Below are 23,568 nucleotides of genomic sequence, written 5' to 3'. Positions count from 1 at the left end.
ACAGGGGACTGAAGGGACGATCCTTGATGGGCACCGTGATGGAAGGGCATTACCGGAACACTCGAGGACTAATCAGATAACGTTATCAATGCTAACTCTTTTGACTATGACATAGCTTCATAGTGATGTAGCAGAATTGTCTGTTCTTCTGATATAAAGGCTAAAATATTTGGAAGTGGTATGTCTCTGCAGCTATTGATCAGTTCAGCAATGTGTGTGTAGATGTATAGAGAGAAATAGAAAGCAAATAGGACAAACTTAACGATCACTGATTTATTGATTATGGATGTTTGAGTGTTCATTACACTTTCCTCTTAAAAAAAACGATTTACTTATGTATTTGAAAGGCAGAGTTACAGAGAGAAAAGGACAGAGAGAGAGGACTTCCATCTGCTGGTTCACTCCCCAGGAAACTGCAACAGCCAGGGCTGGATCAGGAGTCAGGAGCTTCTTCCTGGTTGGTCTCCCACGTGGGTGCAGGGGCCCAAGCACTTGGGCCATCTTCTGCTGCTTTCTCAGCTGCTTTAGCAGGGAGCTGGATCAGAAGTAGAGCAGCCGGGTTTGAACTGGCGCCCATTTGGGATGACTGCGTCAGAGGCGGTGGCTTAACCCACTGTGCTACATCAGCCTTCATTCTTTTATCTTTTCTGTTAAATTTAAACTGTCAAAATTAAAAGTTGGAGGAGAAATACTCCACCTATTTTTGAATCCCATCTCCATGCAGCCTTCTCCTTGGCCCCACCCTGAAGGGGCAGGTGCCTCCTCCACCCTCCCAGAGCCCCATGGCTATGCCTGAGCTGTGTCACCTGGCCCACGCAGCCCTGGACACAGGCAGTTGCAGACGTGTCTGTTCTCACCCTGGGCTGTGAGCACCTGCAGAGGCCTCAGGTTGTAGAGACAGGGGAAAGCAAGGCTGCCACGTCCCAGCGCTGCCTGAGACCAGCCCTCCTACCTCTGACGGTGCCATCCCAGACACAAAGGGGGCGCGATTCCACAGCAGAGGAATCTGCTTAACCAGCTTCCACACTGCATCAGGTGCAGTCAGGGAAGCCCGCCACTCGGGTGGGTTTGGGTGTGTTGGTCAGGGCCCACCAGGAGACAGAAGCAGCACACACACACACGCACACACACAGGCTTTAAAACACTCACGGAAGCGCACTCACTTTCACCTTGTGTGCCTGTGCGTGTGTGCGTGTGTGTGTGTGTGTGTGTGTGTGTGTCTGCTGAGGGGCAGAGGCAGGAAGAGATTGATTTGAAGGAATCCGAGCCCCAGGGAAGAGCTGCAGGTGGAGTCGCAGGGCAGGGCCGTCTCCTGGAAGCATCCACCACGTGAGGCACCCACATCACAGCGGGCAGGCTGCTTCACTGGAACTCCATCAGCCTACCTGTCAATCTCACCCAAAACCACCTTCACAGAAGCATCCAGGATGTCTGAGCAGCTACCCACGCACTGTGGTGTGACCAGGCCGACACAGTCACCACCAGAAGCCCACTCCTTGTCAACCCGGCACCCATCTCCTTACAGCATGCGTGCCCTCCACATGCAGACATGACAAGGTCAGACTCCCAGCCCAGGGGAGGGCGCAGGGCCTCAGATCCACAAGGCCACCTGCTCCTTGATATCCTGTAACTTAAATCCCACCCTGGAAAGTGAACAATATTTAAATACATGGGACAAAGTCAGTACATCTTACATGTGACAAAAGGGTAAGGAAAGGAAGAAAGCAAAGCAATTTGCTATACACGTACAGGAACACACAGAGTCATATCCATAGCAAACAATGGCAGAAACATTCGTGACATTGGCCTTTGTTTCTGGAACTGGCCCCGCGGCTGTAGTGGGCACTTATCTGTAGTCACTGTCTTCACTCGCCTTTGCCCAGGACAGTCCCTGCTCCTAGCCTGGTGGGGTTCCTCACCCACTACTCCTGCAGGATCTGCGTCATCCATGGTCCTGCCTGAATGGGGCTGTTTGATTTTCCCTTTGCTTGAACTGCAGGACGTGGGACACTAAGGGGCCGGCTCGGGGCTCTGCTTATCTCGGCCGTACTTTCCCTTGCCTCCGTCAGGACATCAGACCTACGGCTTCGGCCTCACCTTCTTGCAAGTCCCCTGAGCCCTGTGGTGGTCTTGCCCGGGTGCCGATTCTGAATCAGGCTCTGACACCCTCTGGATCCTTCTCCTTGTGATGAGACCCGTGTGCCTGTGTGAATTTCTGCCCCCACACACCTGACCGGGAGGGCTTAAGATGGAGTCAGCTGAGGCTGACCTTTGGCATCATTTACTTAAAAAAAAAATTTTAAATAGCAGCATCTACCCTTGACCTTCCACTTGTCAAGGGGCCAGGCTCACAGACACTTTAAGCTTAAAGCAAACAGTTATACAGCTGAACTTTGCCTATTCAATGACAGACACAAAAACCTCTCCGGCTGTGTTTTATCACCTGTGTGTGAAATTTCCTGCCTCTCCCAGGAGAAGCTGAGGTCTCCAGGGTGTCTTTTATGCTCTACCAGAGACTTGAGAGGATTCCAGGGCAGCTGACTGCCCACTCGCCCGGAGGCAGCCCTGAGAGCTGAGTGCAGAGGGAGGCCGGGTGCACCTGCCGCCAAGGTGAGCGAGGCCCAGGTGAGTGAGCCAAGGTGAGAGAGGCGGAGCGCTGCCCTTGGAGGGAGGAAGTACTCCAAGCCTTGGGCAGGGCTGGGCGGGAAGGAGCAAACAGGCCTTTGGAAAGACAAAGTGCTGGCAACCCCAGACAGATAGCTCTGCAATTTGATTCTCTTTTCAAAATAGCAGGCTCTGTCCCTGGCAGCAAGAGCAGTAATGAAAATAATATAAAAAAATGCATTCATTGGAGGGAAAGACTGGAAAAAAGTTCATCAAAACAGCACATGTATTTTTATCTTGTTTTTAAAAAACAGCTTATGATAATATATTAAATACTCTTTGGAAGAAATAATTTGAAGTTCAGAAACTTAAATCATTTAGCAGTTGAGAATCCTATCTCACATTTTTGTCGCTCAAAGTTTACGCGGTCAAATAGAACCTAACATTACTTTTTCTAGGTGAGGGCATCAGAAATTAGCATATGTGTTGCGCTCACTGAGAGGAATTTCCGTGTAACAGAGCAATTCCAGGGATCAGCTACAGAAACAGTACCCCCTGGTTATACATTGAGATATTGATAGATACACGTGTGAGGTTTTATCACCAGGCGGCTTTACGCATCACCTGTGCACGAGACTTGCTCTCTAGCCCCAGCAAAGGCGAGTCTTTCTTCTCAACACCCAGGGCCAGGCAGTATGCTTGGAGCCAGGTCCCCAGAGAAGGATAGACTCAGGCGGGCTCTGTCCCTGCCACTTCCTACTTGTGTTGCCGTGGGAAAATTACTTGACCTCTTCAGGTCAGCTGCAAAGTGGGCATAATGTTAGGTTGCTTTCAGGGTTGCTGCAGGAGTAAGGAAACGAATGCATAGAGGGCACTTGGCACAGGGGCTGACACCAGCCTTTCACTGCTAAGCTGCATTGTTGAACAGAGCGACCCTCTCACTGGCTGGTCATCGCATTCCAAGGGCACAGCGAAATCTGGGGTATATATAATCAGGGCTCGGCACTCGAAACTGGAGGCATGAAGACAGGAAGTTTATGGGTCCCTGTAGCTCAAGGTGGGATGGACAGAGGCGGGAGGGGGCACAGTGGTTATTTTATCTCATTTTCTCCCCTCTTCGAAGATTCCAATGAGCTCAGAAGACCTTTGCTTAAATTTCCAGACCCGCCCCCTCCCCCAGTCCCACACACTCAACCCAGTGGCAGAGTCAGCAGACAGAAAGGGGTGGGTGGTGTGCCTGGCCTTCTCCCCTTCTCCCCTAGAGCTTGCTCTCTGGCGCAGGGAAAAGGCGGCCTCTCCAGTTCCCATTCAACAGCCGGGTTCAGTATTGTGGTCACGTTGGGCCCCACTGTCGAGGGCTCAACGTGCTAGATCCTGGGTGCCAGAAAAATACGCTGGGCCGCTTCCTTCCTTCGCTGCCACTTACAGAAAAAGCCGCTGGATGCTTCTAACATTCTGCAGGTGGAAGGTCTGATTTCCAGAAAAAACAATTTTTTAAAGAAATTTTGCACCAAAGCAAACAGAAACCTTGTGGGGCTGGGGCAGCAGACGGTGTCGCTGCTTGTGTGGGACAGCACACACTTCAGCAGAGCCTCAGGTTCGGCGAATGCTTGGAGGTGGCCAGCTTCTGGCCAGACTCAGCCTGCACTGTGGGGCCCTGGGCACAAAAGACCAAGGGCATTCAGATATGGGGCGGGGCTGCGGCCCAGAAAGGTGAGGGGATGATTAGCTGGGACTGGTATTCCCAAGGGGTGTGAGCCCAGAGGCAATTAGGAGCTGATCCAGAGAGAGAGGCAAGCACCCATGGGCGCTGTGGGCAGGGGGACATTTAGGATGCTTCCATGCTCCTGGGACTCTCGCAGGATGCCCTCTTCTGCAAAGCCTAGCCTGGACTCCACACAGAACCACATGCACGGCCCCCTCGTGAGCACGCACACGACCTGGGATGATCCAGGAAGCTTGCGGGCAAGTCTCCCTTCCCTCCCTGAAGGCAGGGATAAGGGCTGCTTTACCCCCAAACCCAGCTTGGTGATTTGCTCCAGCACCCTCCTGGGGCTGAGATGAAGCGTGCTAGGCGCCCAGACCCCGGCCCTGGTCTCGGCTCTGGGCAGAGGAGCGGCTTTTACAGGGGCTGAGTCCTGGCGTGTGCTGATTCAGCCTCACGGCTGGCTCTCTCCAGTTCCAGGGGCGGCAGCCAGAAACTCAGAGGGAGAGGACAGAGTCAAGGTGGGGCTGAGAATGGTTTCGTCTGTCACCAAGTCCCAGCCTTGCTCCTGGCCCGTCCTCCTGTGAATTTTCTGCCTGCCTCTGAGAGCTAATATTAGTGAAGCCCTAGAGAACAGGGCAGTTGGGAAACCAAAGAGCAGAAGCTCAATTAAACAGATGGATGGGCTCTCGGGTAGCAGGGCTGGGAAAGGGCTGGTGGGAACAAGGCTGATAGGCAGGTTGAGATACACCTTGTGGGTTTACCTGCGTGCTTACTCAGCCCCCCCCACCAAATGCAGACACTGAGCAGGGGCTCGACAAGTCTGTTTCGTGTGATTGAAACAAGGGGATGGATGATCAGCGCATGAGTTCCTGAGCCATACTTTTTTTTTTTTTTCCTTTTCTACAATGCTTAAAAGGGGGGAGAATGAGAACAAACCTCACAGGGAATACACCTGATAGACAGGAATGTTAACCACGGAGCGAACAAGTTCCAATTCCACTTGGAGTCCGTTATGAAATGAAAGTGCCGTTGCTCAGGACCGAGGCAGGCAGCCTCTCCGCACACAACCTAACCCGGGGCTGAGGCACACTTTCTAGGAGGGGTTCTCAGGGAAAGAGAGTTTGGCCAACACAACAGGAATCTGTGGAGATGTACAAAGCCCCTTGACACGAGATGCAGTGTTGGTGGGCTAGCCTCTGTGGACGTGCCAGGCTCGGGCTCCTGCACGCTCTGCAGCCCCGCGCTGGTCGCCGCTCAGGGCGGGCAGTTACCCTCCACGTTGTTACGGCAGGAAACACATCCCTCCTGCAGCCAGCTCCCTGAGGGTCTGCAGTCATGTCAAAGCCACGTGACAAAATCCCAAGGAACAGGAGAAGAGGACAAGGAAGAGTCAGATAGGGAAAGGCGACCCATGGGGACATCTCTGAGATGCTCAAGCTGGTCACCGCCGTGGGCAAGCAGGCGCTGGTATTTTAGGAGCTGTCTAGGATGCACCTCAGAATTGATCACAGAGAGGCCGGCACTGTGGTGTAACGGGTAAAGCCACCCACGGCCTGTGATGCCAGCATCCTATACGGGTGCCGATTGGAGACCAGACTGTCTGCTTCCCACCCAGCTCACTCCTAACGTGCCTGGGAAAGCAGCAGATGAAAGGCCAAGTACTTGGACCCCTGCTCTCACATGGGAGACCTGGAAGAAGCTCCTGGCTCCTAGCTTTGGCCTGGCCCAGCCCTGGCCATTGCAGCCATTTGGGGAGGGAACCAGCAGGTGGGAGCTCTCTCTTTCTGCCTGTCACTGTCTCTCCCCTTGTCTCTAAAACTACCTTTCAAATAATTTTTCTTTAAGTAATTTAAAAAAATAAATTAAAAAAAAAAAAAGAATTGGCCGGCGCCGCGGCTCACTAGGCTAATCCTCCGCCTAGCGGCGCCGGCACACCGGGTTCTAGTCCCGGTCGGGGCGCCGGATTCTGTCCCGGTTGCCCCTCTTCCAGGCCAGCCCTCTGCTGTGGCCAGGGAGTGCAGTGGAGGATGGCCCAGGTGCTTGGGCCCTGCACCCCATGGGAGACCAGGAAAAGCACCTGGCTCCTGGCTCCTGCCATCGGATCAGCGCGGTGCGCCGGCCGCAGCGCGCCGGCCGCGGCAGCCATTGGAGGGTGAACCAACGGCAAAAGGAAGACCTTTCTCTCTGTCTCTCTCTCTCACTGTCCACTCTGCCTGTCAAAAAAAAAAAAAAAAAAAAAAAAAAAAAAAAAAGAATTGCTCACTGGAAGAACGGGAGGGGAGTATTCCTCCATCTGCCCTGTAGAACACAGGTAAGAGGCTGTCTCACCAGGTGCTAGCCCCTTAGCACTTGCCCGTTTATTTGTGTGTCAGAACAACTCCCAGGCTGAGTGACAGAGAAGCCTTGAAGCAAGAGACACCTGGACAGCTGAGGCAAGGTGCACTCGGGGTGTACCTGCATGCCGACGGTTACCACGGTACAGCGGGTGGGAGCTGAGGGCTAGTTACTGGAGGTGCCTCATAGGCCCAGACAGTCCCAATGTCCTCTGTCTTCCATAAATAGAACTAAAATTTCCATTGACTGCTCGGTCCGGAGTCAGGATCTACTCACATGGTTTTCCCAGGTGGAAAGTTTCTTTCTTTAGCTGCGTTTCTAGCCACGCATGACCCTCAACGTGTAACCCGGTGACTCAGTCAGTATAGCCATTCATTCTCGTTGCGGTGGCAAGATGTACCGAGAGACTACAACGGAACACCACCACCGAAGCTAGCACTCTGGCTTCAGCCCATCTGTGAAATGGGTTCCCAGTCTTCAATGCTCCAGAGGTGGGGCGCTTGGCAGAAAAAGGGAGACCCAGCCCCGGCTGTCACGCAGCTCATGGATCAGAGCCGACGGGTGTCCTCCCAGGCCAGTACTTCTCTCCTGTTTGCATCTGCCGGCTCCCTTCCATTCACCCGTCTCTGCAATTTATCCATAGTCCCGCCACTAATTTGCCCTGACATCTTTTCTCCGCAGCCTGTCTCTCACCTTGGGGCCTTAGGGGAAGTGGGGGTGGGGAGCCCCGGAAGTGGGGTGGAGAACTGGTCTGTGGCCAGTTTCCCTCTAATGCCCTATTGTTGAAACTCTGGGAACCCGTGCTAGTGTTAAATTTCCTCTACCGACGCTTAGGAGAAAATCTTTTATTTTCATCCGATCAAAAAGATACTCAAAACCAACCCCCCCAGCCACCCACCCTGATGAGCGCTGAAGGCGGCAAACACGCTTAGGACTTGGAAGGCGCCGCCTGCTTGCCGGGGTTTCCCCACTTCCTGGAGCCGCACCTTCTCGGATCGCGCCGACCCGGGTACCTCCCCTCCGCACCCCCTTCGCGGTCTAGGAAGACGGTGGCGGTGGAAGGGATCTGCGCCCGGCTCGGGGCGACGTGGAACACCGGCAGTGGGTTAACTGGCTGGGTGCCTAGCGATTCCGGGCACCTTCAGCCAGACGAGGGCCAGGCCCGGCGCGAAAGAGGCGGCGCGGGATCACTCCCCGCCCCCGCGACGCCCGCCGTCCGGCTCCGCCCGGCGCAGCCCCAACGCGCGCACCAAAGGGTGCAGGGCATCCCGGCGGCGGAGACTGGAGGCCTCGAGGCTGCTGGTGTGGGAGCCGGTCGAAGGGCTTCGGGGAGTAAACGGCGGCAGCCTCCAGGCCTAGAGCGCGGGTCCCTGCGCGGCGCAGGGTTACGCCGAGCGCACCAGCCTAGCACTCCGCGGCCGAGCCCCCGCCTGGTTGGTTAAAGGTAAGAGGAGGGGTCCGCAAGTCCGCGCTCGGGCGGGATGCGCCAGCGCCCTCGGCTCAGTTTGGTTTGGCCTTGCGCGGCCACTGAGCCCGGGCGCCGGGATGCGGCCGGGAAAGGGGGCATCGCGCCCTATAGGCCGCGCCGGTGCCGAAGCAGGGTCTTGGGCCATTCTCGCTAGACCCGTGGTCCTCACCCACTGCCCTCCTCGGAGAGCACGACCGGGCGTTGGTTATTTGGAATAATGCGCCCAGCAGGGGACCTGGGTTGATCACACAGCTCCCAGGTGAACCCTCGGGACTTGGCGCTCCCTGCTGGCGCATTTTACCGAAGGGGACCCAGGCCTCGGGGAGGGAAGGAACTGCCCCAGTTCATAGGGTAGTCAGCCCTGGGCTCCAGACACGGCTCCCTTCCCTACCCACCTCCTCGATCCCCGTGCCCCTTCTCCTCCCGCGTCCTCCGCGAGGCTCTGTCCCGGCCCGCCGTGCCCTCCGGAAGGATGCGGACAGCGGTCAGGACGCCAGCTGCGGGGGCTAGAGCCGAAGCGGCGGCTGTTGGTGGACCGACCGGGCCACGAGGCCGGGGACGGAGGAGGACGCGGCAAGGTGGAGCCACCGCAGGGGGCAGGCTGGGGATGTTGGGTGGTGCCCGGCCTGGGCCCCGCCGGGCGGGGAGCCACGCCTGCGCACCCGCGCGGGGACTAGGGGGCACTGTCTGGGCGGTACCGGCCTGGCCAATGGGAACGCGGCCCTGGCCGAGCCCCCTCGGCTCCCCGCCCTCCCGCCGGCTGGAAGGGACCGCGGCGCGGGGATTGGCTGCGGCGGGCGCCTGCGCGTCTCGGCGTCCCCGCGCAGCCTACGTGCTGGAGCGCGCCTGTGACCGCGTGGGGCCCCGGCACCCGGCTGGTTCCCCTGCGGCCCTCGCTACTCCGGGGCTGCGCGCGACGGTGGCGGCGCTGGGCTGTGCGCGGTTTTTCCAGCCAGTCAGCGGGCCGTCAGCTGACAGAGTCACGTCCAACCCTGCGGGTCCGACGCCGAGGGTTTGCGGAGGCCCGCCTGATGCGTACGTTCCTGCAGACGGGTTGCAATCCCGCCGGGCACTGCGCATATGCTCCTGCGCCCGGGCAGGCCAGGAAGCCACCTTCTGGAACTTGTGTAGGTTTCCTATCCCCTCAGTACACATTTATAGAGCGTCTGTCTCCTGCTAGGCATTAGAGGAAGGATTTTTGAGGGGCCAGAAGTCAGTAATGGAAACACGGGTGCTGTCTGGGGGGTGTGGGGTGCGCACGGCCCAGCTGGGATTGGCGGCTGGGTGGAGGCTTGTGAGGGGTTATGGGCACAAATACCTCTCCTATTGCCTGTTACAGCAGCGCAGGGGAAGGCGGTTGGGGAAAGACTGATTTCTGACTCGGGATTAGGAAGGGCATCTCGGAGGAGGGGTTCTTTGACCCAGCTCAGACGTGTGTTAACTCAGGTGTGGAATAGGATGAGCGAGGCAGGGGAACTGGGAAGTACAGGATTCTTTCAGGGGTGGTGTAGTGAGTGCTTAAATAGGAGTAGATGAGTGTATGGAGTAAGACTGAAGGGGCCCCAGAGGACAAGGGCACCCAGCTGTGTGCTCTGAAACGTGCCACCGGTTGGGAAAGGCTCCTCATTCCATCTGCTGGTTCACTTCCCAAATGGCTGCAATGGCCAAGGCTGGGTCAGGCTGAAGCCAGGAGCCAGGAGCTTCCTCCAGGTCTCCCACATGGGTGGCAGGGGCCCAAGTACTTGGACCATCTTCCACTGCTTTCCCAGGCACATTATGAATGGAAAGCGGAACAGCCAGGACTCGAACTGGTGCCCATATGGGATGCTGGTGTTGCAGATGGTAGCTTCACCTGCTGTGGCACAACACCAGCCCCCGAGAGCTTACATTGTGATGGAACTGAAAGACAACACATGAGATACACAAGTACGATATGTGTGCTTTGTCATGTGGGAGTTACCGAGGAGGCAGCATAGATGGGGGCAGCGAAGGCGTTCAGGAAATACCAGGCTGTGGTTGGGGTTGGTGGGTTGCCCAGGGAACGTCTTGCTGAGGAAGCATTTGAGTAGAGGGCCAAAGGGAGAGATGGGATGCTGAGGGTGTGGGGCGGGGAGGGGTTGCTTCAGCTGGAAGAGCCGCCGGGGCAGAGGCTCAGCGCTTGCCTGGGTGTTTGTTCCAAAGACTACAAGAAGGCCCCTGAGCAAGGTGCAGTGAGGAAGGGAGGCAGGAGGTCCGAGGGGGCCTGGGGCCCTAGGTCACGCAGCAGTCTAGGACGATTTGACTTTTACCCTCATCAGAGCTGGGCGCAGGAGACGCAGCAGCAGATCAAGTTCCACAGGCCATGCAGGCTGTGTGGAGCAGAGTCGGAAGGGAGACGGTGGAACAGGGCCTTACCTGGGAGGCTGTTGCAGTAGTCCAGGCAAAAGGAGATGCAGTCTCAGCCTAAGAGGTAGCAGAGGTGGCATCAGTAGGGTGTGCTGACACTGGACTGTGGTGTGTACAAGACAGAGAGGAGTTGAGAATGAGGAGGAGCTGAGAGTGGGCGTTTAGCCTGGTGAGGAAGATGCCTTGTCCCATATGGGAGTGCCCGTGTTTGAGTCGGCTCTGACTCCTAGTGCAGCTTTCTCCACTGCACACCCTGAGAGGCAGTTGTGGTGGTTCAGGTAGTTTGCCACCCACTTGGGAGACTTGGATTGCATTCTCAGCTCAGTCCCCGCTGTTGGGGGCAATTGGGGGAGTCAGCCAGTGATAGGAGCTTACTCTCTGTGTGTCTGTCTCACTGCCTCTCAAAATAAAAAAGTCATCATGAGGATTTAGCAGAATGGGTATGCAGGACACTAGCACAGCTCACTGTGGACGGGTGAGAGTTGAGATACCTGTTAAATATCCAGTGGACAGTTGTGTAAGTAAGAGTGGACCCCACTCTGAACGCAGACTGTGTATTCTCAGCACTCAGCTCTGCTGAGCCACCTGCCTGGCCTGTCAGGTGTAGTCTCTCTGTTTAACCACGTAACCCAGTTTGAGTGACTGGGCACTCTCTCTTGGATTCTGCCCCATCCCTTCTGACTGATGCCCTACCCCTATAAGCCTTGCCACCTAACTTACCAAAAAAAAAAAAAAAAAAGTGGAATCCAGGGGAGATGACCAAGTTGGAGATAAATACAGGGGGGTCAGCAGCATGTAAGTCATGTTTAAAACCACAAGAGCATGCCATGGGGGTGACGACAGAGCAAGAAGAGAGGCTGGAGGCCCCCATTTGTGGTCTGGCTGGAGCTGGCACACCCAGAGTGGGGGGCACTAGTAATAGTGTTCTGGGGAAAGAGCCTGCCTTCAGCGTGTTTCACCCACTAGTGTTCTGGCTGCAGCCAGCAGAAACTCTAGGCTTAAATACACGGAGAACAGTGACACACGTCTTGTGTTGCAGAGCGGGGGGCAGGCGGGCAGCTGCTCTTGTTCTTTTATTTCCAGCTCCCTCTCTGCTGCTGTCTGTACATGTGTGTTGGCGCTCTTGCACTCTCTGTCTGCCCGCCCCTCCTCCCCTATTGGCTTTCTGCACCTCTCTGTGGCTGCAGGACCTTGTGGCTGCCCCCCCCCCCCAGCCAGATCACATGTCCCCACAGAGGCGGGTCTGCATTCTTTCCAAGTAGAAGGGACAGAATGATGGGTTCATGCTGGGTCTGTTTCTGTCCCTGGCCTTGTCCCATGTGGCAGAAGGGGCAGTCTCACTGTCCAGCTGTAGCTGCAGAGGCCAAGCGCTGTGGGCAACAGGCAGGCCTGACAGGAGGGAGTCAGATAAGCAGGACAGACCCCCCCCCAAAAGGTGTTTGTGTTGTGTCGTCCGAGGAGAATTGTCTGTCACTCTAGTCTGGCGACAGGACTGTCTTACAGACTGATTCAAGTGTCTGCTTTAGGTGTGCCTTTGCTGAACCAGGCTCACATTGACCCCTCCTCGGCTTTTGAAGGTCTCTGGGAAATAAGCCACGTGAGTGTCGTGTCTACATGTGAGATAAAGTGGTGATGAGAACGTGGCGTGCTGGTCACGTTCCTAGGCATTCTTTTAGACTTTTGTTTCAGAGTGGCTAACTCTAAAGAATGACAGATGTCTTTTTTTTTAAGATTTTTTTTTTATTTACTTGAAAAGCAGAGTTACAAAGAGAGGGAGAGGCAAAGAGAGAGAGAGAGAGCGATATCTTCCACCTGCTGGTTGACTCCCTAAATGGCTGCAATGGCCAAGACTGGGCCAGGCTGAAGCCAGGAGCTTGGAGCTTCTTCTAGGTCTCCCACATGGGTGCAGGGGCCCAACCACTTGGACCATCTTGTGCTGCTTTTCCAGGCCATTAGCCAGGAGCTGGATTGGAAGTAGAGCAGCCAGGACTCTAACCAGTGTCACAGGTGGCAGCTTTACCCCCTGTGCCACCTGTTGGCCCCTGGTTGTCTTTTTTTGGATGAGGACTTTAAAACTTATCCAGATACCCTTTTTGCATGACCTCAAGGAAGCTCCCAGTAACTGTGCACTTAGCATGCATAGCTGAGCTGGGATGAAACCTTATTTTTTTAAAACTACTTTCTGTACATTTTTTTAAAATTTAATTTACTAATTAATTAACTAATTTTGAGAGGCAGCAAGGTGGTTCATTCCCCAAATGCCCACAACAGTTGGAGTTGGGCCAGGTCAAAACCAAGAGCGAGGAAGTCCAGGTGAGGGCAGCAGGGGAGGGCTCAAATAATTGGGTCCCTGCCACCCACATAGGAGACCCAGATGGACTGGGAGCTGGAACTTTTAAGCAAGACTATACTGAACGATCAGAAGGAAAATTGCAAAGGGATGGCACACATCCATCTGGCTAGGGACCTCAAAGCTCAGATGCCCATGGTGTCCGGGGCAAAGGTGATATGGTGGGTTTTAAGGTATTAAGTGCAAACTGTAGTGAGTTCAAGCATAGCTTAGCTGTCTCATCTTGCCTTTGAAAACAGTAGGCAGGCCAACACACACACACACACCAGCTGCGTGGAACACACGGGAGCCAGGCTGCCAGTTATCAAACATTGGGACACACTGACTTCAGCTCCTTACTGTGGAGCCCGGCATCAGTGTCACCCCATGTAAACCCAGCTTGCCCTCTCCCGGGGACAAGGCCTGCGCCTCCCACTTGGCAGTGACAATGGCCCATCTAGACTTCCTGTCCAGAGGCACTGCAGCTGTCCCTCCTGCCTGTGTCTTGCGGATGCCCCGCCTCTTCTGAGAATGTCAGGTGCTGGGAGTGTGTGCCCCTGCCAGTGACTCCCAGGAAAGTAGCCAGCTGTGGCCTCTGCTGTCCGAGTGCAGCATGGGAGCCTGGCAGAACAGGGTGCTCTGTTTAGGAGAGAGCACTTTCCACAGGTTGTGTGTGGGTGGGCAGGGGGTGCCCTGGAGAGGAGACCCAGGTGCTGCTAGCAGTAGAGAAGTTTCTCTAAGACCTGTGTGAATTTGGTCCCTGGGAGTGAAGCCCTCGTGCTGTCATCCTGGGGCACTTCCTTATTTATTTGCCTTTTGAGATGTGGGACACTGTCCCCTGCCCCTGTGGCTACTCTGCCCTTTTCTGTGTAGCACCTGCCTCCAGCAACCATGTGTGTTCCCAAATCAAAAAGGAAGTGAGTGGCATTTCAAGTTTGAGAACTTAATATTTACAGGGAAAGCCCAGCAGGCGGCATGAAGGCGACAAAGCAACCTTGGAGAGTCCCTGGGAGGCCCAGGGCCTGTGTTATTGTCTGGGGTGAAAATCACAACGGCTCTCAGAAACTTAAGAATGAAATGGACATGCGTGCTGTTCCCTGTGTAGGAGACTGCACTGCGGGGCAGGCTTTGGGCGTAGTAGTCAAGATGCTGCTTGGGGTGCCCACGACCCACTCTGGATCCCAGCTTCCCACTAACGTGCACCCTGGGGGGACAGCAGGTGATGGCTCAAGTATTTGCGTCTCTGCTACCACGTGGGAGACCCGGATGGAGTTCCTGACTCCCAGCTTCAGCCTGGCCCAGCCCTGCCTGTTGCAGCAGGTGGGGAAATCTCTATCTCCCTGCTTTCAAACGAAACAAAAGATTGTGAGAGAGACACTACAATGTGAACAGTGCGTTATTCAAAGGACTGATTTTAATGCAAGTTAAGCTGTTTCGACTCCAGTAGTTTTAGGTACTGCTGACTCTGAGGAAAACAAAATTGAAAGCAGCCCTCTACTGGGAGATTATAGCGAGGCCTTTTCTGCCACAGGCCTTGGCCGGGGGGATAGAAAGGACTTTAATTATAGAGAACTGGATTTGAAGTCACCGAGTGGTGGTGACCTCAGACTCCAGTCCTGCGGGAGGAGCTGAAGATCTGTGAGCTCAGCCAGCAATTTGGGACTGAGGTGGGGGCGGGGCACCCAGCTGGGCCCATCGCTGCTGCTGCCCGTGGCCTCAGTTGGGGCCAGAGGCTGGCTTTCTACCTGAGTTCCCTGCGGGGACCCCCTGAGCACAGCTCTGCTCCCCATGGGTGTTCTCTTGTGTCAGGCTGCGTCCAGCATTGAGGATTCAATGGTGAGCAAGATGGACAAGGCTCCTGGGCTCACTGGGCTTAGGATCCACTGAGGGAAGACCAAGTAAATGAACAGGATCATTGTGGATGGAGAGTGATCTTGTAGAAAAGTTCCTGTGTGTGTGGCATGGGACCTACTTTAGTAAGGGGCTATCTTAGTCTGTTTTCTGTTGCTGGAACAGACTCCTTGACACTGGATAGTTTGTGGGAACTTTGGTTCATGGTCTGGAGGCTAGAAAGTCCACAGACGTGGCACCAGCACCTGCCTAGCATCTGGTGAGGGCCCTGTGCTGTGTCATGGCATGGCAACAACAACAACAACAAACAAAAACAAGTAGTGTGTTGAAGAGGCATAACATGAGAAGTGGACTTGAGTTGTAACAACCTGCACTTTCCATAGCTAATCGCATCCTGCAACACTGAGACTCACTCCAGGAAGGCCTTGACCTCCCTTAATGATCCAGTCACTTCTAAAGGCCCCACCTCTCAACATCCCACAACAATGGCAACATTTCAGCATGAGGCGCCAGCGCTGTGGTGCAGTGGGTTAAGCCACTGCTTGTGACACCAGCATCTCATAGCACACAGCATGTGTGAGGCAGCATGCATGGCTGGTCCTAGTGCTAAGTAACCTTAAGATGCCATCAGACTATGCGTGGCTTTGTTGCGGAAAGGGTGATCAAAACTTCAATAGAGAGGGAGTGTGTGTGTGTGTGTGTGTGTGTGTGCTGTTGTAATTTTTAGACTGAAAGGTCTTTGGTTTTGTGGCTCCAGACCCTATGCTCTAATGAGTTACTGATGAATTCTGCCTCCGAGCCAGACCCCCTGCCTGTCAGCTGGGGAGAGAGGTGGAGAGCAGGGTCAGAAGATGGGACTAGAAAAGCCGCCTGCAGGGGCACACAGGTGCGCTGGGAGGGAAGGCAGAGCCCTGGTCACCGCAGCGGGGTGTTTTCCTGGGCATGAGGCGCCTGGACAAGGGAGCCGGACTCTCTCGGTCAGCCTTCCCGGGGGCTGAGGCCCGGAGCGCCCCGGAGTTGCTGTGCAGCCTGGTTTGAGGATCACCCTTCTGGTCCAACCTCCTCATGTTACAAACGGGAGGCAACACAGGCAGAGTGGCCCAGTGAGGTGTTGGCCCAGCCAGAGCCAGAGCCCAGGTTTCCAGACCCCCTGGCTCCTGGCTGTTTGGGGCAGTCTATGTGAGATGGAGGGGCAGGGGGCTGTCTGGCAGCAGGACCCCACCCAGTTCCCCTTTACAACCTGGAAGGAAGATGGCCCCCTGACCTAACCCCCTGAGCACAGCAAGGCCATGCTGAGGGTGCAATTTGTGTTTCAGAGCCCCTGGCAGGAAGAGGAAGCAGATCCTCCTACCACGTGTCCACAATGCTGGCCGCCCGCCTCTCCAGACCTCTGTCCCGGCTCCCAGGGAGAGGCCTGAATGTCTCCCACAGACAGGATGGAGCGAGGTAAGCAGCTGAGGGTGGAGGTGGCCCTGGGAGGTGGTGATTTCTGGGCAAGGGGAGATGCTGCTGCCCTTGACACATGGGCAGTGCAGGTGGCGCTGGGGCTTGACGGCCTGTCCACAGCCTCTGCGCCTGCAAGGGTCGCTCACAGGTGTGCTCACAGGGTGAGGGTTTTTTTTTAAAAGACTTTGGCATTTTGAAAAACTTTAGACTTCCACAAAAGTTGTACCAGTAGTGCCAAAGGGTCTCAGATCCCCTTTGCTAGGTAAAGAATAGCTTAGGGTTCTGGCCTTTCATACCCGCAGAAAGGAGAGACAGAAATAGAAGATGGAGACCAACCTCAACAGAGACAGGTTGCTTTATTTGAAGCAAAGAGGTTGGCAACAGTCTGTTCTTGCAAAGAGACTGCGCACTGGGCGTGTTTAGAACTCAGGTGTTTATCAGGTTAAGGAGAGAATTTGCCATTGCTGTGGAGGGTAGGGGTGGGAGAGCGCAGCTGGCCGAAGAGTAGGAGGCTCTGAATTCTCAGGGAACTTCCCTCTCCACAGTTCCATAGCTGCCCTGTGCAGCTTACCTGCTTTGCAAGGAGCTGAGCAGGGCCTGGTTAGGCACCAAGGATCTCAACAAAAGGGAGGAAGTGGGGCAGAGGGGAGGAGGAGGAGGAAAGGGAGCAGGGGATGGTGCAGCAGGTCCTGTACCCTTCACCTGACTTGTCTCGCACAATCACAGCACAATGAGGAAATCAGGAAGTCACCACTGCTGTCATTCCAGCAGCCAACCTACAGACCTTACCCAGGTTTTGAGTGGCCCACCCATGGGGCTTTCTCTGCCCAGGATACAACCCAGAGTGCCACGTTCCATGTGGCTGTCCTGTCTTCTTTAGTCTCTTTGCTGGGGGTGGGTGTCTCAGTCCATTTCGTGTGTGGCCCTGACGTTCAGAAGGACTGTCCAGTTGCTTTGCAGACTGTCTCTCGGCTTGGGTTTGGGTGCTGTTTGCTCGTGCTTCAGTGCAGGTACACGTCTGCAGACGTGCGTGGTGCCCCCTCAGTGCACCGTATCAGGAGGCACATGGTGTTCCCGGAGCGCATGACTTTGCTCACTTGGATAATTGCTCTCTTTGACCTTCGCGTGTGAAACCAGTTCACGCAGGTGTCCTGAGACTTCGCCGTTTGTGTGGTTTAGGAGAATTGTAAAGTAATGCGAATCAAACAACTCTTTGAGGGCTTCTGGAATTACCTTGCTCAAGGGGATTCCGTGGGCTGTGCTGTCACAGTTTTTCTCTTTTGCAGCCTGGGCAGGGGAAAAATAAGAAATGTGGGGTTTTTTCCCTGTACCGTTTCAAGGTAGTGAGATGGAGTGTCAGGTTAAAGTTAAGGTCCCAGCAGCCACGAGCTTGATGTTTTCTGTACCAGCAGATGTGTTTAGAGGAACACACGTTCAGGGTTTTAGCAGCAGTTGCTTAGATGCTCTTTCGTGGAATATGGCAGCTTGACTTGGAGCTGGGCTTCAGCTGCCAGAGGACACGGTGTGAACAGAGTGTAAAATGGAGCCCCGTCCACACCCCGGCGGAGGGGGCATGGAGCCTGCTCTGTGGACCGGTTTTTTCTTTTTTCTTTCTTTTTTTCTTTCTTTTTTTTCAGGTGGAGTTATAGACAGAGAGAGAGACAGAGAGAAAGGTCTTCCTTCCATTGGTTCACTCCCCAAATGACCAATGACTGCCATGGCCGGTGCTGCGCCGATCCGAACCAGGAGCCAGGTGCTTCTTCCTGGTCTCCCACGCGGGTGCAGGGCCCAAACACTTGGACCATCCTCTACTGCCCTCCCCAGGCCACAGCAGAGAGCTGGGCTGGAAGAGGAGCAACCGGGACTAGAACACGGCGCCAATATGGGATGCTGGTGCCACAGGCGGAGGATTAACCAAGTGAGCCATGGCGCCGGCCCGTGGACCGGCTTTTGAGAGATTTTGTGCACTTTTCTTTGCAGCGAATGCGCCAAGAAAATGGGCAAATCAGTCTCAAAAGAGGTTCTTAGAGATTTCTAGAGATTATTTTTTAATAGAGTAGAAAATCCCAAAGGAAGCTAAAGTACTTTTGCAGAGGTTTTGCCTCCAACTTCAAGGGAAGTGGAGCATCCGTCAGCTTCTGACCCATCTGAGGGGACAGAAGGGCTGTCACATGCTGGGTCGTTGGATCACGGAGGGGCCGAGCACGTTACACGTCAGCAGGGAGAAGGTGCCCGCAGAGGCCAGGGCGGGATGCCCCAGCACAGACTGAGGCCAGCATGCGCGTGATTCCCGCGAAGGAACCAGATCAGAGGGCTCAGTGGTGGGGGAGGCCTTGGCTTGATGGTTTTGCTGGAGTCAGTCTCAGCTGGAAAGAGCCTCACACTCTGGTCCATTCGTACCAAGTGGCCTTCCAGCCTCTGTCCGTGTCCAGCGCTGGCAAGGTCAGCCCTGCCCCCGTGGCCTCCTGTCTGGCAGGGCTCCGTGCAGCAGGCATCTTTCCTCCTGTGACGGCCGCTGAGTTCACGCTCCCTTCTCCCAGGCCACACCGGGCCCCTGCGTGCCGTCTACGCATGTTTTCCTGCCTTGTCTCCCGTGCTTTCCTCACAGCATCCGGGTACAGCACCCCAGTGAGGGTCTCCATTTGGCTGGCGCCCCTTCGTGAGTTGTGGTGCCCTGAGCGTGGCGCCCAGCGCTGGTCACATGGCTCCAGGCTCGGGCCTTGTGCCCCCGGCCTGCCCAGCACCCGATAAGCTCCGCTAACTGGTTCTGCACAGCCCTCAGAGTTTGAATTCCTAGCTGTGTCTGAATTTCTTGAATGCCTCCGGCACCCCGGGAACTCTCCCTCCTGGGGTCGTGGTTGCACCTCTGGTGCCCAGCTGGGCCCGGGCTCACATGACTCCTTTTGGCAGCCACAGGCTTATCTCAGATTTTGTTACTCTAATGAAATGCCTGGGCCACCTGCAGAGAAACAGAGGCTTATTTGGGCTCAAGTGTCTGCTCCCGGGTTAAGACCTGCACCTAGCTGCGGTCTTGCTGGCGGAGTTCCGAGGTGGTGCGGGGCATCACAGACTGGGAGCGTGCGCATTGATATCCCCTGCTCTCTCTAGCTGTATAGTTATAGGGCCCTGTGCCGAGGACCTCATCTCACCCTAGTCACCTCCCAAACGTTCCACCTGCAAATGCCATGGTGGCATTAATTTTCTGCCCTCTCAATATCTCACAATGGGGATTGGTAAGATGGGGAGGAAACCAGGGTGGGGGAAGCCCTTCTGCCCCATCGGCTTCTGCTTGTCCTCCCAATCTGGCCCCACACCTTGGGGACTGCACCCGCCAGACAGGTGCTGACTGTCCTGAGGCCCCCTGTGGGCCTGGCGGAGCTGACAGTGTCCAAGCCTTGGGAAGACCCTCCATGGACATATGCAGTATCCTGTAGTTTGAGGTTTGACTGTAACCCTCAGGGGCACTCTCAGCCTGGGAGGCCCGGGTAGGGTCAGTGGGTCCGTTAGGACTGTGTCACACTAAGAGTAGGAGGAACCCCCGCAAGTGCGAGCAGCTGTGGCTTCAGGGAACGCAGGCTCCTAGTTGCTTTCTGTCACCCTGGGGGTGCCATGACTCACCAACCCCGCCAGCTTCCAGGAAGAGACGAAGCAACGGGAGGAAGGAGCAGCACCGCATCTGGGAAGCAAGCTGGCTTGCAGCCGTGGCAGGCCTCTGCCTGCACCGTGTTGGAAATGGGTTGTCATGTGACCACGAAGGAAGGAAGTAGATTTTACTAGTGAGGAGGAAGAGAAGAGTGGCTACAGGCAGGGAAGCAGCAGTGTCTGCCCCAGCCAAGCTGTGTCCCCAGTGATGCTAGGGCTTTGGCAATCCAGAAGCCTCACAGGGAGACCCCTGGGGGAAGAGTCTTTTGTCCTCCTGCGGTGGCAGTTTCTAAGTCTATGTGCACAGATGAGCAGAGTAGGGAGAAAAAACCCATCCCTCTGGGGATTCTGATTTAATCGGTCAGAAGTGAGGCTAGCCGTGGGAATAGTTTAGAAAGCCTGCCTGTGATTTTTTTTAATTATTTTATGAAAAATCTCAAATATATACAAAAATAGAAAGTAGTACCAGCTGAGCATTCCTAATCTGAAAAGCTGACATCTGAGACATTTTGAGCATGGATGTGCCGCCACAATGGAGCATTGCAAGGCTGGTGGTTACAGTCAAAATACAGGCGCCTTCAAATATGTATGGAGTTACCTTCAGGCTCCATGTACAGGATACATATGTAGCACACGTGAATTCTGTGTTTAGATTTGGGTCCCGTTCCCAGCATATCTCGTTATGTGTATACAAATATTCCAAAATTTGAAAGCCTCTGAAGTCTGAAGCACTTCTGGTCCCAAGCATTTCAGATAAGAGGTAGTCAACCCATGTCTTGATCCCTGGCGCACCTGTCACCGTGCTGTTGTTTTTTGTTGCGTCTGTGTCTTCCCTTGCCCCATTCTTGCTCTTCCCTCCCGCACTCACTGGAGTACCTGTAAAATATGAAGGGCATTTTACCGACGAGGATGTTCAGACGATGCTGTGGTCGAATGTTTGTTTGCCCTGGATCTCGTGTGTGGAAATCCTAACTCCCAAGGTAACAGCATAGGAAGTGGGGTTTTGGCAGATGATCAGGTCATGAAGGTGGACCCTTGCGTCAGCCTCCCGCTGTGCGAGGCCTGCGACAGCTGTCTGGGGAGGAAGCGGGCCCTCCCCCGGCACAGCCTGCTGCTGCCTTGACTGTGGGCTGCCTGGCCTCCAGAACTGTTGGAAGCACATCTCTGTTGTTTGCAGGCCACCCGCCAACAGCATTTTGTTTTAGCAGAGATTTGTGTTGAATGAGAAATTCGTCCCAAAGGTTGCATTCTGTTCATCTAAGGGGTGATTCCATTAATAAAACATTGTTGAAATGACACAATAGGGTTTTTTTGGATTTGTTTTGTTTTTTTTTTAGAGATTTTTTAAAAATTTATTTGAAAACCAGAGTTCCAGGGGAGCTGGGGGTGGGGAAGAGATCTTCCATCCACTGGTTCACTCCCCAAATGGTTTCTTTATTTTTTTTTTTTATTTTTTGGCAGGCAGAGTGGACAGTGAGAGAGAGAGACAGAGAGAAAGGTCTTCCTTTTGCCGTTGGTTCACCCTCCAATGGCCACTGTGGCCAGTGCGCTGCAGCCAGCGCACCACGCTGATCCGATGGCAGGAGCCAGGTACTTATCCTGGTCTCCCATGTGGTGCAGGGCCCAAGCACTTGGGCCATCCTCCACTGCACTCCCTGGCCATAGCAGAGAGCTGGCCTGGAAGAGGGGCAACCAGGACAGAATCCGGCGCCCCGACCAGGACTAGAACCTGGTGTGCCGGCGCCGCAAGGCGGAGGATTAGCCTAGTGAGCCGCGGCGCCGGCCCCCAAATGGTTTCAACAGGACAGGCCAAAGCCAGGAGCCTGGAGCTTCTTCCAGGTCTCTCACATGGGTTCAGGGGCCCAAGGACTTGGGCCATCCTCCACTGCTTTCCCAGGCCATTAGCAGGGAGCTGGATTGGAAGTGGAGTAGCTGGATTGTTATCGGTCATGGAAGGAAGGGCGGTTACTGGAGAAAGTCTTGTGGGTTCTTTTCCTTAGCTTAGTATAGAAATAAAAATTTGGTGGGGCTGGTGCCATGGCTCACTTGGTTAATCCTCCACCTGCGGCGCCAACATCCCATTTGGGCGCCGGGTTCTAGTTCCGGTGGCTGGTCTTCCAGGCCAGCTCTCTGCTGTGGCCCGGGAGGGCAGTGGAGGATGGCCCAGGTGCTTGGGCCCCTGCACCTGCATGGGAGACCAGGGAGAAGTACCTGGCTCCTGCCTTCGGATCGGTGCAGCGCCGGCCGTTGTGGCCATTTGGGGAGTGAACCAATGGAGGGAAGACCTTTCTGTCTCTCTCTCACTGTCAAATTTAAAAAAAAAAAGAAAAATTTGGGAAATAATTTGCAAAGAGGCAGAAACTTTTATTAGAAAAGAACTTTTATTTGATTGGCAAGCAACCGAAAGCATCTGGTCTGAGAGGAGAGCAGGCAGAGCGCCCGAGCGGGACACTGGCTTTGAGGGAGTGTCCGGGTTTTGAAGGTGTTACTGTTTCTTTCACTGGGTCATTCTGTGGGGGAGCCCATTGGACGGGGATTTCACGCACTGTATGTTGATTGGCTGCAGCTCATGGAGATAGCGGGGGGTCTCCTGCAGACGGCCTGTCTCCCGCTCAGGGGCTCAGCCCCCTCTACTAGCTCTGGGTGGATTATTGCAACTAACCTGAAGGCATGATTTAAAGCGGCAAGGGTCACACAAGACAGCCTGGATCTTCTGGAGCCGGTGGACTCTCCCCAGGGGCTCAGCCCCTTCCCCTGCCAGCTCTGGGTGAAAGAGCACCCACCTGGAGGTGGGATTTAAAGCCACTAGGTCTCTGTATACTAAGATAATCGAAAATGAATCTTGATGTGAATGGAAGGGGAGAGGGAGTGGGAAAGGGGAGGGTGGTGGGTGGGAGGGACGGTATGGGGGGGAAAGCCATTGTAACCCATGAGACGTACTTTGGAAATTTATATTCATTAAATAAAAGATAAAAAAAAAATAAAAATAAAAAAAAATAAAAAAAAATAAAAAAAAAAAAATAAAGCCACCAGGTCACACACACAGCACAGGAAGCTACTAGTAGGGGAGGTGCTGGTCTGGAGGCAGGCTTTGCAGCCACAGCTGGCAGCCTGCTTGTGAAGGACAGTCTGCCTACGTCTGAGGGCCCGGGCCCCCGCCCCGCCGGGCAGCCTCATGGGTGTCGAACCAGCGCTCACATTGGATGCTGGCATCGCAGGCAGAGGCTTAACCTACTATGCTACGATGCCCGCCCCAAAATGACAAAATGATTGAGACAGAGAACAGACTGGTGGTTGAAGGGGGTGTGGTGGGGAAGGAGGTAGCTGTAGCTATGGAAGGGTGACATGAAGGACCTCGTGGAGATGGAAATGACCCGGATTTTTACTGATCCAGTGTCAGTATCCTGGTGTGGCAAGATGCCACCATTGTGGAAACTGGGCAGAAGTTCCTGGCATCTCTCTGTTATTTCTTCACTGTATGTAAAGCTGCAAGTCTTTCAAGATAAAACATTTAATTAAAATAACTTATCAGGAAGCAGCATTAAACCTGCTGAGGGTTAAGACCTTGAATTTGCAGACAGCTTTAGCAAAGCTGTATTTCTGCAAAGAGTCCACACTTGAATTAGTCTGAAACATTACCTATTTGTATCACTTTGGGAAGGGGAAAAATGGAGCTTTATTGGAGTGGGACATAAGACAGTCAAGTTCTTAAAATTTTTTAGTCAAAAGCCTGAGAAGCAATAGTTTAAAAAAAATTTTTTTTTTTTTTTACTTATTTGAGAGACATAGAAAGAGTTACAC

The 23,568-nt window shown here is 54.4% G+C and overlaps 1 protein-coding gene and 1 long non-coding RNA gene across 6 annotated transcripts in view; one reads left to right on the top strand and one right to left on the bottom strand.

The window, feature by feature from the left end:
- Positions 1-258: 258 nt before the first annotated feature.
- Positions 259-8,766, bottom strand: LOC138849310 (uncharacterized). Its single transcript, XR_011387982.2, has 2 exons — positions 8,510-8,766; positions 259-661 (listed from the first exon to the last, which is right to left on the bottom strand). It is a non-coding gene; the product is annotated as an uncharacterized LOC138849310 (long non-coding RNA).
- The window catches only part of BDH1 (3-hydroxybutyrate dehydrogenase 1), a 37,644-nt gene continuing 16,476 nt past the window's right edge, over positions 2,401-23,568 (top strand). The window contains exons 1-2 of one of the 5 annotated variants that reach the window (XM_051818943.3): positions 2,401-2,610; positions 15,996-16,125. In XM_051818943.3, coding sequence (XP_051674903.1) covers positions 16,043-16,125 — 83 coding nt within the window. In that variant the 5' untranslated portion in view covers positions 2,401-2,610; positions 15,996-16,042. Of the gene's footprint in view, positions 2,626-7,911; positions 8,091-8,919; positions 9,242-11,874; positions 12,097-15,995; positions 16,126-23,568 lie in introns of those variants that run through there. The other 4 variants (XM_051818941.3, XM_051818940.3, XM_051818944.3 and 1 more) reach the window with 4 other exon arrangements.

The sequence above is a fragment of the Oryctolagus cuniculus genome, chromosome 4 (genome assembly GCF_051225735.1).
Source record: "Oryctolagus cuniculus isolate XC-2025 breed Fujian yellow rabbit chromosome 4, ASM5122573v1, whole genome shotgun sequence".
NCBI lineage: Eukaryota > Metazoa > Chordata > Mammalia > Lagomorpha > Leporidae > Oryctolagus > Oryctolagus cuniculus.
Note: the sequence above shows the minus strand (reverse complement) of the source record. Positions and strands in the feature narration are given on the sequence as shown.